Here is a 15,102-nt window from a genome sequence, read left to right as displayed (position 1 = left end):
TTGCTTCCCTCTTCAGTGTGTATGACCAATTATTTCCTTTAATTAATTTGGCTGTAATTATATATTATACTTATTTTGTTTTTAAATATCTAGAAATTCGGTATCACAAAAAGGATGCATACTACTCTGTGGCTGTATGCATAAAATGAATACATATATGCATTGTTTATGGTCATTTTGTTTTTCATCCCCCTTAACTTTTATTCTCAGGCAGTTGCAGTCTCTGGAGCAACAGGTTGCTGGTGATGTCCGCATGATACTTAGCCTGCTGCAACAGCAGTTGGCCTCCAGTGCAAAACAACCTCCATCCATCCAGCCTCAACTCTCCACTGGCTCTCAATCATCTGATTCTGCAGCAGGGGCTTCCATTGAAGTTAAAGAGGTACATTTCTCATCTATGTTTACGCTTGGTATATTTAAACCCTAGAATAGAATATGTCAGAGGAGGCTATTGGCCTAGAAAAAAAGTTGCAGATGCTTTGGAGACTCTTTGCCTGAAATGTTAGAAAAAACATAATTCCTTCATAATGTCGACATGTAACTTTTCTACATGTAAATGCTTAATTTCATGCCATTTACTGTGGAAAATTATGATTCTTTTTGGTTATATTTAAATTCATCTGTGCTAAAAAGCAAGACTCATGCTATTGGTTAGGAGCTCATAGCTTTGAGCTAGCCAGTTTTTAAATTATGGTATTACAGAAAGTAATTCAAATGAGATGGCTGAATTTGAATTTACTGTTTTTACATAAAAACTAATTATAGGTTCATAAATTCTAGTGGATGGTGCAACTTTTTCCATTGACCACCTTCATCAATTATTCCTTTGTTTTTTACAAGTAATCTGCAAGATACGTTTTAAGCTTTATTTCATGTTATCTGAGAATGCTGTTTTAAAGTGAATATATTATAAGGTCCATTAATCCCTCTTTGAGACAAAAATAGACAAAACTATGTGCAGAAATATATTTTTCTTTTCACATCATTTTCAGTAGTCACCATATCCTTTTCATGTGTGTCATGTACCACTGACAAGAGAAATCCATATGTTAAACAAACTCTAAGTTAATGCATAATCTTCATAACGTTAAGTTTAATATGATTTTTTTATGTGGTTCCTCACTGCAAAATTATTTATGTGCAAAATACAGTGTTTCATACACAACCTCCATATACCTACTATGTGATATTTAATTCATGTCACCCACAAGATAGACCAAACTATGTAGGTTGACTAGCTCTTGTTCATGATTTTTAATGGCTGTCTTTTTTTATTTCAAATTATTTATTCGCCATAAAACACTTCATAGAATGTTAAGTGATTCATCATTGATGTGAAATACAGCTTGGAATTTCTACTTATAATGCAAATGCAGGAAGTTCCTGAGTTATGCAAACTTACTTACATAAATCAGTGTCTACATAAGCAACCGTAGTTCAATATGATGTCATTTTGATTCAGCATTTTCTCAGCACAAAAAATCTAATTTGCTTATATGTATTTTTTATTCATTAATGCAATAAAAATAACACATTATTCAGGGGAGAATTTGAAAAACAAATGTAATGGTTTTTAGAAGTGGCTGTATCTCCATGGGTGTCATTGATTTTGGGCACTTGATGTTGTAGTAGTCCCATTAAGGCGTCAAGCTGACTCATGCCTTTGAAAAGGAAGCAGATGTGGAGAAACTTTATTTGCTTAAACATGTGCACCTTCTTTCCCAGATATTGCCCCAGAAAAAAAAATTGAGTGTTAGGTGAGCTCAAGTTTTTCCCTTCTGTCTCTCTGCTGTTCTTCCAAGTCCCTAGAGTAGATGATTCGACCACCCCTCTACCTCCCAAATTCTTAGAGTTTGGCGTAAAATCAGAGGGAGGGAGTGAATTGTTTGCTTACGCACCATTCAAAGGATCTAGCAGACACTAGCTAGTATTCTGACAAAAGTAACAAAAGATGCTTAAGAAATTGAAAAATAGCGGGACAAATGTACACTGTGCCAGAATCTTGCCGAAGGAAATCTCAATTCTGACCCTCAATGGTTACCTGTGTGTAATTTATATTAGTCAACATGGGAGTATATTATCAGTTAATTAGCAAATTCATAGGGCTGCTGAAGTTCATATTATGTACCTTATATATAAATTAGTTAATAATAGCAGTAGTCTTCAAGCTTAGGTAGGTTTTTGATGGACCTTGTCACTACACACTAATATACTCATAAGCCAAAACTAACTTGCAGAAAGAGTTCTTAAAACACATATTAAAAATTGTGACACTCACTCTTCATCTCTGCATACTTTCTCCCTTCCTTAATTCTATACAAAATTTCTCCTCTTTTCCAATTCCTCACTTTCCCAAAATTTTCTCTTTTATTAATACTTTCAACATCCTATTTCTCCTCCTCTACCAAGCCAAGAACTTCATTGGTTTTTCTTTCCTTCAATTTTTTTTATCCTTCTTCTCTAAATCCACACCTCAAAAGAATCCACCCAATGGTAATCATCTTGCTTCAAAGACTAAGTTTCCAAGTCATGCAAGACTAGACTTGATGTTAAAGTTTTTGCTAGTCTTTTCTTTGTAGTAGTAGTAGTTTTGAGGGGAGGCGACCGACAGCTAAGGTCATTTGCGCCATAGGGGAAGGACAGGAAAGGATGAAGGGTGGAGAGAAACCCGGCGTCGGCATTAGCCTACTCTTTACGAAAGGCGCCAAGGGGTCCGCGGCTTAACGTCCCATCCGACGGACGGCGTACTCACCCAAAAGTGCCCTCCACAAAGCACCTCACGTAGGGATCGAGATACCTCTGAAAAATATTCAACACCGCCGGGATTTGAACCCGCGCCCTCAGGGTGGGAAGCCAGTACGTTAGCCCCCTTTTCTTTGTATTTTTACTTAAGGTGCCTCTCATCAACCCCAAAATCTTTGCAAACGCTTCTTTCTCCAGCAGGAGTCTTCTTTTATATCTTTACTCCTTTGCTGACCCTCCCCAAAAACACTTCCTAAAGCTAAACTGTTCCACCTTTCATCTCCAATCTTTAATGATTATTAATCATAAGGCTTCCGCAACATCTATTTGATGAATTCATTCTTCTTCTGGGAAGTTCTGTCGCCTAGGTGAGTTGAAGCAAGACTGTTTCACCCCCACTCCTGGAGGCATCTTCAGGTCGAAGTGATTTGCATTGCAATTTGGCCGCTATATATAGGAGACGCTGGCTGGTCGGGAGCTCTCTGATTGGCTCTCTCTTGGTGGCCAATGGGAATCAACCTTTTCCATGTGGGAGCCAGAGTGTAGCCGTCCTCACGGTTGAAATTGTTTGGATTCTTCATTATTTAAACTGCTTCTCTTATCAGTCTCAGGAAATAATACCCTTCTCTTGCCAGAACTATTGCTTGATTAAACTTGATCGTGTGTCCAGGTTCCAACGATGCATGTTCAGCAATTGCCAAGAGTCGAAACTGTTTTTTATCTGTGGTCCTTTGGTGCTCTTTGGTCCTGCATCTGATGGACTGTCCTGTTTGGCTGATATAGGGCTTCCCAGACATGCACTTTATCTCATATATACCTTCATGTATGAGATCAGGGATGTAGTCCTTTGGCTTAGGTATCATGTCACTGATTTTTCTTGCCGTGGAGAACCTAGTTGTTATATTATGCTTTCTTGGTAGCTTACTTATCTTTTCAGCCATTCCGGCAACATACGGGATGGTAGCATATGTCGTTGGTTTTCCTTTTTCAGGCTTCTCTTTGCTTTGTTCTTGGGCAGAATCACGTCTTGCGTCAACTCCATTTCTTTTTTTTTTGGCGGTCCTTTTTGTTCAATTGTGAAGGGTATCCATTTTTCCCCAGCGCTGAGATGAGGTATCTCTTTTTTGATGGAAGCAATCCGACATCTGAGATGGTATAGGTGCGATTAACTAATGTATTTACCAGCAAACTCTTCTGGGCAGGATGGTGGTGTGATTGGGCATTCAAATACTGGTTGGTGTGGGTTTTTTGCGGTATACTGAATGGCCAAGGCTGCCATTAGGTTTTCTGGTCACTAACACATCTAAAAAAGGCAGGACACCATTCTGCTTAATTTCCATGGTGAATTTTATGGCAGGATGTTGCTGATTAAGGTGTTTCAGGAATAGATCTAGTTCTTTCTTCTCATGTGGCCAGATGACAAAGGTGTCGTCAACATACTGGATCCAAAGAGATGGTTTATTAGGGTAAGCCTTTATTGCCTTCTTCTCAAAATTCTCCATGAGAATGTCAGCTACTACATGGGACAGCGGTGATCCTTTGGTCGCACCTTCTTTGTGGTGAAAGTACTTATCATTCCAAAGGAAGTATGAGTTCCTGAGGGAGAATTCTGTGAGGTCCGGGAGATCCTTTGGTAATCCTTCCGATTTGAGTTCTTTGATGAGTAGCATTGAATCATCAATGAGAGTATTCATGAAGAGAGAGATTACATCAAAGCTCACTAGCACATCTTGTTCCTTAACTTCTATATTCTTGTTGGTGCGAATAAATTCCATGGAGTTTTTCATGGACAAGTCAGTTTTTCCGGCGAAGGGTTGGAGAGAACGTGCAAGGTATTGTGCCAGATTGTAGGTAGGTGCGTCAATGTTGCTTACGATGGGTCGTAGTGGGACCCCCTCCTTCTGAACCTTGGGTAGTCCATACAGACGCGGTGGTTTTGCTGCCGATGGAAGTACAAGAAGTTCTTTATTGTCACGCAGTTTTCCCAATGCTTTGCATTCTGCAGTGGTGGTTTTGTCTTGCAGGGATTTGAGTGACATCTTCCCTTATCTCGTTGGCTAGATGCTTAGGTAGCTTCTGCATTGCAACTTCGACTCCTATAATGATGTGAAGAGTGCTGGCAAGAGAAGGGTATTATTTCCCGAGACTGATAAGAGAAGCAGTTGAAATAATGAAGAATCCAAACAATTTCAACCGTGAGGACGGCTACACTCTGGCTCCCACATGGAAAAAGTTGATTCCCATTGGCCACCAAGAGAGAGCCAATCAGAGAGCTCCCAACCAGCCAGCGTCTCCTATATATAGCGGCCAAATTGCAATGCAAATCACTTCAACCTGAAGATGCCTCCAGGACTGGGGGCAAAACAGTTGTCCATCAACTCACCTACGCGACGGAAATTTCCGGAAGAAGAATGAATACATCTTTAATGATTATATTCAGCCCTTCTTGAGATTCTTGTTGCTTTCATTTATTATTATTGATTCTTATCCCATTCCAATCTCCCTGATTTTGCAATGCACTTGTATAATCACACACATCAGATGAAATTCAGGAAAAACAGCAAAGGAAGTAATCCATCTCATAAGATGAGAAATTACAAAGGAGAATCTTTATCATAATTTTAATATTCAATCATAAAGTTAGCCATGAGTTTCCCTACAGTGCACAACATAAATTTTATTAATGGAAATGTTTACTCATGCAAAAATAATACTCAATGCATTATAATACATATTTTAGCTCTCCAGAAGACTTAAAAAACTGGTTTAGAAGGTTTTTCTAACTATTTCATGTGAATGTTTGTCTCTGGAACCAATGAAATAATATATGCTTAACACTTGAGAATGAACACTATTATATTTTTTTACAGATAGAATGTAGCAAAGGCTGACCAAGTTCTTTTAATTGCAGTTCCATGGCAGATGAAAAGACAAGGATTATTGACAGACTTATTCAACTCTGTAGTTACAAAGATGAGCACTTCCTCCCTTGAGATAACCATCTCTTAAGACATGGCTGCATGACACAAGTTTTATTAAAGAAATGATTCATGAAAGCTGGCATTGAGATGAAACGTAAATCTACAATATCCTTTATCTATTGCCAGTCTTCTTTTAAATTAGTTTTCAACCAAGTCAGTCCTAATGACTGAGGAAAATGTTTACATCAAACAGTATCCAGCTCTCATCTTGATTAGCAGTGCCTTTTTAAATGCATCAAAATAAAAACATGAACTGTCATCCAAATTGTTGCACTCACATCCTTACATACTAAGTACTTCATATTCAGTCTCCTCTAATCTGCACTCAAGCAGGAATCTTTTAGCTGATACCCTTGAAAATCAAATTCACCTACCCATTTTTCTAACCCAGCTTCTTGAGGGGATAATTCACTCATCTGATAATGGGGCACTTGTTGTCAATAGATATTAATTGATTGACACGCCTATTTAATCCCATTTAAATTAGGCCATACTTTAAATTCCCATTCAGATTTAATATGGGTTTCATGTAAATTATGGTTTGGAGCCTGGGAAATATGCAGGCAGGCCAGAGGTGGCTTATTAGCATCCTAAGAACATGTGAGCCAACAGAGATGGCCTGATCCGATAAAAAAATAAAATATCTCATTATAGTTGCCATAAAGCATATCAAATACGTTTGATTTCATGTTTCAATGTTATAGGGCAGCCTTCTTTAGTAATCTTTTAAAGCTATTTTTAAAATAATATTACTTTCATGACTTCATGCTATATTTTGTATTAAGCTGTATTCTTTATTACTATTGTACTTATTATTCTGGGGAAATCCCCATACCCTATTCCTGATACAGCCAACTGCTATACCAGGCTTCATTCCACCCAAATACCAACCCAGATGCTGAAAAATCAGCAGCCAAGCTGGCATAACAAGGCAGGACAGTGTGGGACCACCACACATCCCAATTGCCATTGGAGGAAATGTGCCATCAGGTCACCTAATGTGACTTACCCTTTATTACTTTTAAATGGAGCAGTACAATTTCATTAAGATAGAAAACAAGAAATTTTACTCTTCATAAAGAATGAATAACTGCCTTATTATCCAAATACATACATACTAATATTAGTAAAGTTACATGTAACTTGGTAAGTGTGTCTTACTTCCATACCTGTGGTAGCTAACACTTCTGCCTCTGAAATAGATTTATCTTTGCAAAATGGTTAATAGTTGTAATATCCAAAGCTGGTATTGCCCAGGCTGCTTGGAGGGGTGCAGCATCTGAGCATAGGATTTTGACTTCGGGGAGGTTGACAGGCAACTCTCGGATACGTGCGCATACCGGCAAATCCCCGAAGACCCAAACCCCGCACTTCAGAAGGAACTTATTGAATTTCTCGTGTCCAATGGGCCAAATGAGGGTCTATCTCCTTCAGACCTGGACCTCCTCTCCCCTCCCCACCCACGCACCCCTCATTTCTATATCCTTCCAAAGATTCACAAGCCTGGGAATCCCGGTCGTCCGATTTTATCCTCCCGTCACTCCCCAACTGAAAGAATCTCTGCATTTGTAGACCACTATCTCCAACCGATAGTCCATTCCCTACCGTCACACACCAAAGATTCTTACCATTTCCTGGAAAGGCTAAAATCAACCTCCCTCCCTCCAGATACTGAGATCATTATGGCCTCCGTAGATGCAACATCCCTATACACAACGATTCCCCACTCAGAAGGTCTCTCCGCTCTCAAACATTACCTCTCCCAACGCCCTGAGCCACACATACCCAGCACAGATTTTCTCCTTAGTCTTTCCGAGTTCATCCTCACCCGCAACTCCTTTTCCTTTAACGACAAATTCTTCTTACAAATCAAGGGCTGTGCCATGGGTAGCAGGTTCAGCCCTTCCTATGCAAACCTCTTTCTTGGTCTTGCAGAGAAGAAATTCCTGTCAAAACAACCACTGAAACCTCTATTGTGGCTCAGATACATCGATGATATCTTCCTCCTCTGGCCACATGGTACCGATTCCCTGAAAGCTTTCATTTCCGACCTCAATGCTTCGTCCTCTATTTCCTTCAGTTATGCAGTTTCCTCCTCCCAAATCATCTTCCTGGATGTAAATGTTACATTAAGAAACCAAACATTTCACACCTCTGTACATATTAAACCCACAAACAAACAGCAATACTTACACTACAATAGTTGCCACCCATATCACACAAAACGCTCCATTCCTTACTCCCTATCCACAAGAGCACACAGAATTTGTAGTGACCCTGATTCTCTTGATTATTTCCTTTCAAGTCTACACTGTTCCCTCCTCAAAAGAGGTTATCCCGAATCCCTCCTGAACAAAAGAATCCGAAAACATGCGTACTCCCAAACCTTCCTCCACCGCGGAACCCCACCCTCTCTCAATTTGCACAACATACTTCCCGGGCTTAGAATCTATATGATCAATCCTGAAAGACCTCTACCCTATCCTAAAAAATCATAATGCCACCGCCAACCTTTTTCCCAAATGCCCCTCAGTTACTTTCAAACGCCCCGCCAACCTATCCGATCTCCTCAAATCAACAAATCCACTCCTTAAATCCCCAACCCGTCCTAAAACCACTCCAACGCCATGCAATAAACCCAGATGTAAAACATGCCCTATTTTCAAAACCAATATCCCATCCCTCTCCCACCCGCTTTTTAACTCTCTCCCACCAATTCCCTCCTCTACTTGCACTTCTAGCAATGTAGTGTACCTTCTGAAGTGCCAACTTTGCCCTGCCTATTATATTGGGCAAACCACCACACCCCTCAATATCAGAATCAACAACCACCGAGCCTCATGCAAAAACTCTTCCTTAACTGACATGCTCCCTATCCCCAAACACGCCTCCGAACACAACACTCCCTTTGATAAATGCTATAGTGTATCCATCATAGCATCCCTCCCACCCTCTGATCCTCCTCTGAAACTGAAAACACTAGAGCAATCCTTCATCTGGCTTTTGGAGTCCTGGAACTGGCCAGGAATCAATATTAGGCACTAATTACCCTGCTCTAATTATATTTTCATCCCCCTTCCACCCCCATCACCTTCTACATTTTCCCCACCCTTCTAACGCTGCCCCTCCAAACCCGTCCCTTCGGAATTCCCTCCCCACCTTCCCCTTCCATCCATCGCTCCAGCCCTCGTATTCCCTTCAGTTCTGTCCCTCTCTTCCTTGATAAAGGTGGCAACGACCACCGAAAATTCGAAAAATAGTGAGTCTCTTTTTTTTGTGTGTTTCTGTGTTTTTGTCTGTGTCCACTAGTGCTAAGTGTTATACATTATATATATATATATATATATATATATATATATATATATATATATATATATATATATATATATATATATATATATAAATTATTTTTTTCTGCATATGGTGTTCAATAAATAAATGTATGTCCTTAGAAAGAACTCTAATGTTTCATTGAATTTTCTGACAGTCCCCACCCGACAGTGCCTCAAATACAACGTCACGTCTCCCAAGGGATCGGCACCTGACGCGAAGTTCTAGTACTCCTCAGAGTAGTTCATGTCAGCCACGCCTTGAGAGAAGTGGTACACCTCATCAGACCTTTCGGTATGGATTCTACTTTTATTTCCCATTTTTAAATACATATATTTTTATCAATGTTATATATTGTCTCAATGATTTGCTTAATTTGCAGCCAGCCATTGAGAAGTATTACTTGTTAAGATTTTTGTAGCATTGTCCAAAACTTGAAGATTTTTAGTTAGAGCAAAGTACATGCAGCTAATGGGGTTCTCAGGATCGTTAACAAAAGGATAGAGAGCAAGGCAAGTGATTACATAGAGGATGATCACTTTGAGTTTTAGAAGGGGAGAGGCACACGCAATGCCACTGCTGTTATGAGATCAAAAATCAAGAGGAATATGGAATACAATCAGGACATATTTGCATGTTTAATAGATTTTGAAAAGACATTTCATAGACTGGATTGGGAAAAAGTAATGAGCATATTGCAGAAAATAGGAATTTATTGGAGGGACAGGAGGCTAATCCACAACCTGTACATGTCTCAGACTCCTCAGGTACAAGCATGGAACAGAGTCTGGATAGGCAAAGTTAGAAATAGGTGTAAGGCAGGGCTGTTCATTTTCCCCTGTGCTGTTGAAAAAATGTGGAGGAAATGATTAAAGAGGCATGGAAAGAACTGGAGGTAGGTATGAAAGTCGGAGGGGAATTCGTAAAATCATTTAGGTTTGCTTATGACTAGTCTCTAGTTTTTCAATCAGCCAAGGGGTTACAAGTACTGCTGAGTGTATTGGAAATTCAGTGGGATGGATACGGGATAAAAATCAATGAAAATAAAACAAAGATCATGCGATTTTCCAGAAAGAAAAAGGCTAAGCTAAACGTTAAAATAGGAAGGCAAAAACTACAGCAGGTGGAATAGTTTACGTAACTCAGAAGTGTTTTGGCCCAACATGGTTAAAGTAGTAGGAACCTAAGGAGAATAATTGCACTTGGGAAAGAGGCTTTCTCAAGGAGGGGGGAGATTACAACGGAGATATTGAGTAAGGATGTTAAGACAAGACTCGCCAAAACTTTAATATGGAGTCTAGTTGAGAACGGTGCTGAATAAGGTCACTGAAGCAAGATGATAGAAGTAGATTGGAGGCTTTTGAAATGTGAGTGTGAAGAAGGATGGAGAAGGTGAAATGGACTGAAAGGAAAACAAATCAGGAAGTACTAGGTATAATGGGCGAGGATAGGGGTTTGTCAGGAGAAATCATAAGGAGGCAAGAAAAATGGATGAAGGGGGTATTGACCAGCAGTGGGATGTTGAAGACTGTAATAGAGGGGAGAATGTTTGGCAAACGAGGTAAGGGCAGGAACAGGATAGGGATATTGGGCGGGATGAAGGGAGGAAGTACACAGAGATGAAGAGGGATTTGATTTAGAGAAGATTGCTGGATTGTGTTTTGTTTGGAATCTCAAAATATTTATTTGGTAGTTATGTCCATCCAAAGCCTGTCTAAACCGTTAGGTTACTAATAGTATTAGCAATGAATTGTTAGTGGAAGGAAGCAGCAATGGCTCTATATTTTGAAAGATATTAGGGCTCTATTTGTTAAAAAAAAGTAGTCTTTATTTACTTTGAAAGTGATCACACTAACATAAAATTATGTCTAAAGTTGATATTTCTGAGTAGATTTGATCTCCATATTTTTCAGCATATGCATTTTAAAATTATGAGATCAATACCCTTGGTAGCAGTAATCGCGTCTCGCACAACCCTTGCTTACATACAGTTTATGTTTTGAGAACTAAAATAATCAATCATTGTGTATTGACCTATTATAAATTCACATTGCAATACAATTTATGAAGAGGCTCATGAGTGACTTTGTGTTTGAATATTTCCATTATAATTTCTAGTGCCATTGAAAATTATACATCTTTGTGATTTTGATGTTCCCGTTATAGTGCTATAATGATTGGATATACATGCAGTTTAATTAAAGAAACTCAGAAAGTAATTATTATTTTTAGTATTTTACTAGTCAGGTACACATCATCAACAACAATGATAATTGCATTGTCTTCACTTTGGATTCAGACCTTTTGCATAGGAAAATACCCTTCTAAGAGGAAGAGTCCTCCACTTCATCTCAAGTGTTCTTGCTTCCAGTTCCAGTAGCACGGCAGGCATGGAAGAGGCTACGGGATCATCCCCCCATGGACCATTCTCCTCCTCTTCCTCCCCACACTTCCCAATAACATCCTCCTTCCATTCTTCCCTCCCACCTTCGGCCACACCAATGCCTTTGCATCCCCCCCACCATACCCCCACCCAGCCATGTTTTATAAGGCCCTTCACGTTGCCCTCAACCTCCCATCCCACTCACAGTTTGCGTCGACCTCCGTCCCATGCCCATCACCAGCACCAACACAGACATTGCCCATCAGTGCCTATGTCTCCTGAGCTCAAGGATCGCCCTATCCCACCAGCTCGAAGTATGTCTCAACCAGCTGATCTCACTCAGGTATACACTGTTTACCATTTGTGGGGCTCACATTTGCCAAAAGTGAAACAGGGGTTTCTAAAGCCTGCCACAAAATCAGTGAATCATAGTCGGCTTCATTTATTGGCTTAATTCTTTCATGATTCCCCTGGTATCCACACTGAATGAAGCAACTGTGATTCAGTGATTTTTCTCATTTTCCCAAAAGTTTAAACTAAAAATAAGAGGTTAATATCACATAATAATTGCCATGGCAGGTAAGCCAGTCAATGCCTACACTTCAGGATGATGACTAGAGTGAATTTCACTAGTTGTCAAAAATGTTACAGCTATCAAATAAATCACATATATTAGTTAAATGTTGTTTAAGGTGTATAAATAAATGAAGGGACATGGCAGTCCAACATTGGACTAATGACCGGAGGGCCGAGGTTTGTTTCTAGGTGATGCTTCTGGGCACCCTTAGTTTCACCGGACCTGTATGATTTTTGGGTTACCTGGTCTTCTTGGGAAGGAATTGCCCTCTACCCTGATATGTGAATTTCACATGCAGTTGAGCTTAGTACTAAGTGATCTCTACCACCACCTATTAAAATGACCTTTGGGTTGAAAACTGTGGTTGGTTGGTAAGGTAAATTAATGCATTCCCATTCATGCCAAAGCTTCTTTATCAAAAGCTGCAATTCAATTTATAACATATATTTTGCTCATGATAATGCCTTCACCTGACAGTAAATATATTATAACTCATGCGTAAATGCCACAGGATGTGATTTTTCTTAAGTTTTTTCCAAAGGGTAAGGGAATTGAATTGCAGCTTTGAGAAGTGGGGATCCCAGATGGCGAGTGCACAGGGAGGGCAAGTTAAGGTGTAGTCACTGGGAGCCTCTTTACTTTGCTATCAGATGGTGTATTTTCACCACTTGGCCCCATAAAAAATTGAGGGAGGGTACGGATAAGTGTCTTTTCTTGCTCAAAAATGTTGTTTGCATCTCCTCTCCAATTTTTCTTTCATTTGCTAAAAGCTTTTGTTTGCCTCCCATCCTTTCTTTTCAGGGTTTGGGCGGGAGGGGTTATTTTGTCCATAACATTGAGGTGTTGTCTACGTCTTTCCTTATCAATGATTGCATCAGACGATTTTTGTAGAGTGCATTTAAATGTTTTTCAAGTTCATTTTAAAGGAAAAGGTATACATTCTCAATAAGAATCCGAATTGTGATTGTATAAATGCTTATTCTGTACCTCTCCTCCATTCATTTGGGCATGCACAGTGCTCAACCACCACTTGGGGTGCAGTTAAAGGCAGTTTTGTACCATTTGGACTGAGCTCACTGCAGCAAAGTAAAGGAGCACCTGTAGTGCTAATGGAGCAGATAGAATGGGATCGTCAGGCTGGCCAGGAGGACCCAGATGCCAAGCAAGCATCAATGACTGAGGGAAGGGAAGCAGCAGATGGCATTGGAGGCAGCACAAGGGGGCAAGGAAGCGAAACCGGCTCTTGGGATTTTCAAGCAATAGCAGAGGCTCCAATTGCTCGACTAGAGTCCCTTGACGAGCTAGATCGTCAAACAGAGCAGGTAATAATTTAGAGAGACTGTCATTTTGTTATTTACATTTATTATTGTCTTATGCTAGTGTACAAGTATCAATACTCTTTGATGCCAAACAATTGTGTCATATATGGTTTTTGTTTGAGTTGTTCTGTTGTTTTTTTTGCATTTAGAACATATATTTATAATGTACATCCAATTTTTTGTGCATCAATTAACATGGAGCAAATAATTAGCGAAATGATGTGGATGAAATTACAACAGTAACTTTTTCAAAGAATTGCTGGTACAGGGGGTGTCTTTTGTACAATTTGATCAGGGGTGCTCGTATGAGGCTTGTAGGCTCCCTTTCTCTGATCAGTTATGTCATTTCACCTACCATTACAACTTTGAAAGGACGTGAAGAAGATGAAAAGAACTTTTTATTAATACCCCCAGTGATGTCAACCAATCCAATGGTCCCGATTGCTTATTTCCAGATGTGTGCTTTGTTAGTGCTATGGCCAATTAAATTGCTTAGATTCATGCTGGATTAGCTTTATTGGTCATGGTGTCCACCAAAACCAGAAAATCAAAAGACAAGATATACAGTGTGTTTCTGGAGGAAGATGCAATACTCATGGGGGCAAAAGGGGATGTGATTTATAAAATTTTTCCCTTTCTGAAGATATGCAATCCTTAGTTGTGGATTTATGGAAACACAAGCATTTCCCTAGGCAGAAATCGAATCCGCAACCTCTGGGCTCAATTTTCAAGATAAAACTCTAAAAATGCTAGTTTCTTCTCTCATAATAAGCTACTTCTATGAATAAATTTTAAAAGCTCACATGTACAAAATAGGTACCCTCAGAAATTGTAATGAGAGTTCAGTTTCTTTTCCCATTATGGTTTAATCAATGATGCTCTTATCATTATTTCTTGTTAAATTATCATTCTCATCAATACTTCCGTGACTTTTTCAATATAAAGGTAAGGATTATGTGTGATAACCAAGAATATTTTGTCTGCTAGAGTAGAGAGGCAGGGAAAGTTATTTTTTTTTAATACTTTTGAGAATGATTTCTGTACGGCATGTATCATACCAACGAGGATGATTGCAAGGCCGGATCATCTTCTTTATTTTACTGGTAACTTAACAATTATCAATAATTGACTCCTTAAATCAACATTTGGTCTCAAAAGTATTTTTTAAATATTATATTAATTGAGAATGCAACATGATGAGGTACAGAGAGCTTGAAAATCTCTGTTCATGATGAAAAAAGTTTGTGACCTTAAGTTGAACACATGTAAAATCAGGCCAGTGTATCAGGAATGGTAAAATATAGATGAAAGGCTTGACTCATTCCGTTCCAATTTCCTCATCTCCATTGGAGTAATGTGATGTTGTTCAGATAGAGTGCTCATTTAATGCAATGTCCAATCTCACAAGCACATCATGCTGCACACTGCAATGATAAGTTGTAAAAATTTCACCTTAATAGCTGACCAATGAATTTGCTGTTTTTTTTATATCTAATGTTATTCAACAGTCTTGGGTACAGCAAAGTTAATCTTAAAGATTCATTCCATTTCACCAATATCCTTATGGCTATTTTCAAGTTAAAATATACCAGAATGTCTTGCTTTATACTCTAGGATTTCATTTTTCAATCTCCCTCATGACAATGTAATCATCAACCATAGATTTACAACTGTAATTTTTACATAGCAGTTCCATCAGTACTTTTTTCAGTCATCTTTAAATTCTTGTAATTTCTTGACCGCAGCATCTTCATATTAAAGCATAACCAG

General features: G+C 39.1%; 1 protein-coding gene across 1 annotated transcript in view; it reads left to right on the top strand.

Annotated features, from left to right (window-relative positions):
* The window catches only part of sei (potassium voltage-gated channel seizure), an 858,190-nt gene that overhangs the window by 832,912 nt on the left and 10,176 nt on the right, over positions 1 to 15,102 (top strand). Inside the window, exons 24-27 of the mRNA XM_071583602.1 lie at positions 211 to 382; positions 9,211 to 9,347; positions 11,425 to 11,779; positions 13,030 to 13,335. Of these exons, the coding sequence (XP_071439703.1) occupies positions 211 to 382; positions 9,211 to 9,347; positions 11,425 to 11,779; positions 13,030 to 13,335 (970 nt within the window). The remainder of the gene's footprint in view (positions 1 to 210; positions 383 to 9,210; positions 9,348 to 11,424; positions 11,780 to 13,029; positions 13,336 to 15,102) is intronic.

The sequence above is a fragment of the Hetaerina americana genome, unplaced genomic scaffold (assembly GCF_022747635.1).
Source record: "Hetaerina americana unplaced genomic scaffold, ioHetAmer1.1.p SCAF_14, whole genome shotgun sequence".
NCBI lineage: Eukaryota > Metazoa > Arthropoda > Insecta > Odonata > Calopterygidae > Hetaerina > Hetaerina americana.
Note: the sequence above shows the minus strand (reverse complement) of the source record. Positions and strands in the feature narration are given on the sequence as shown.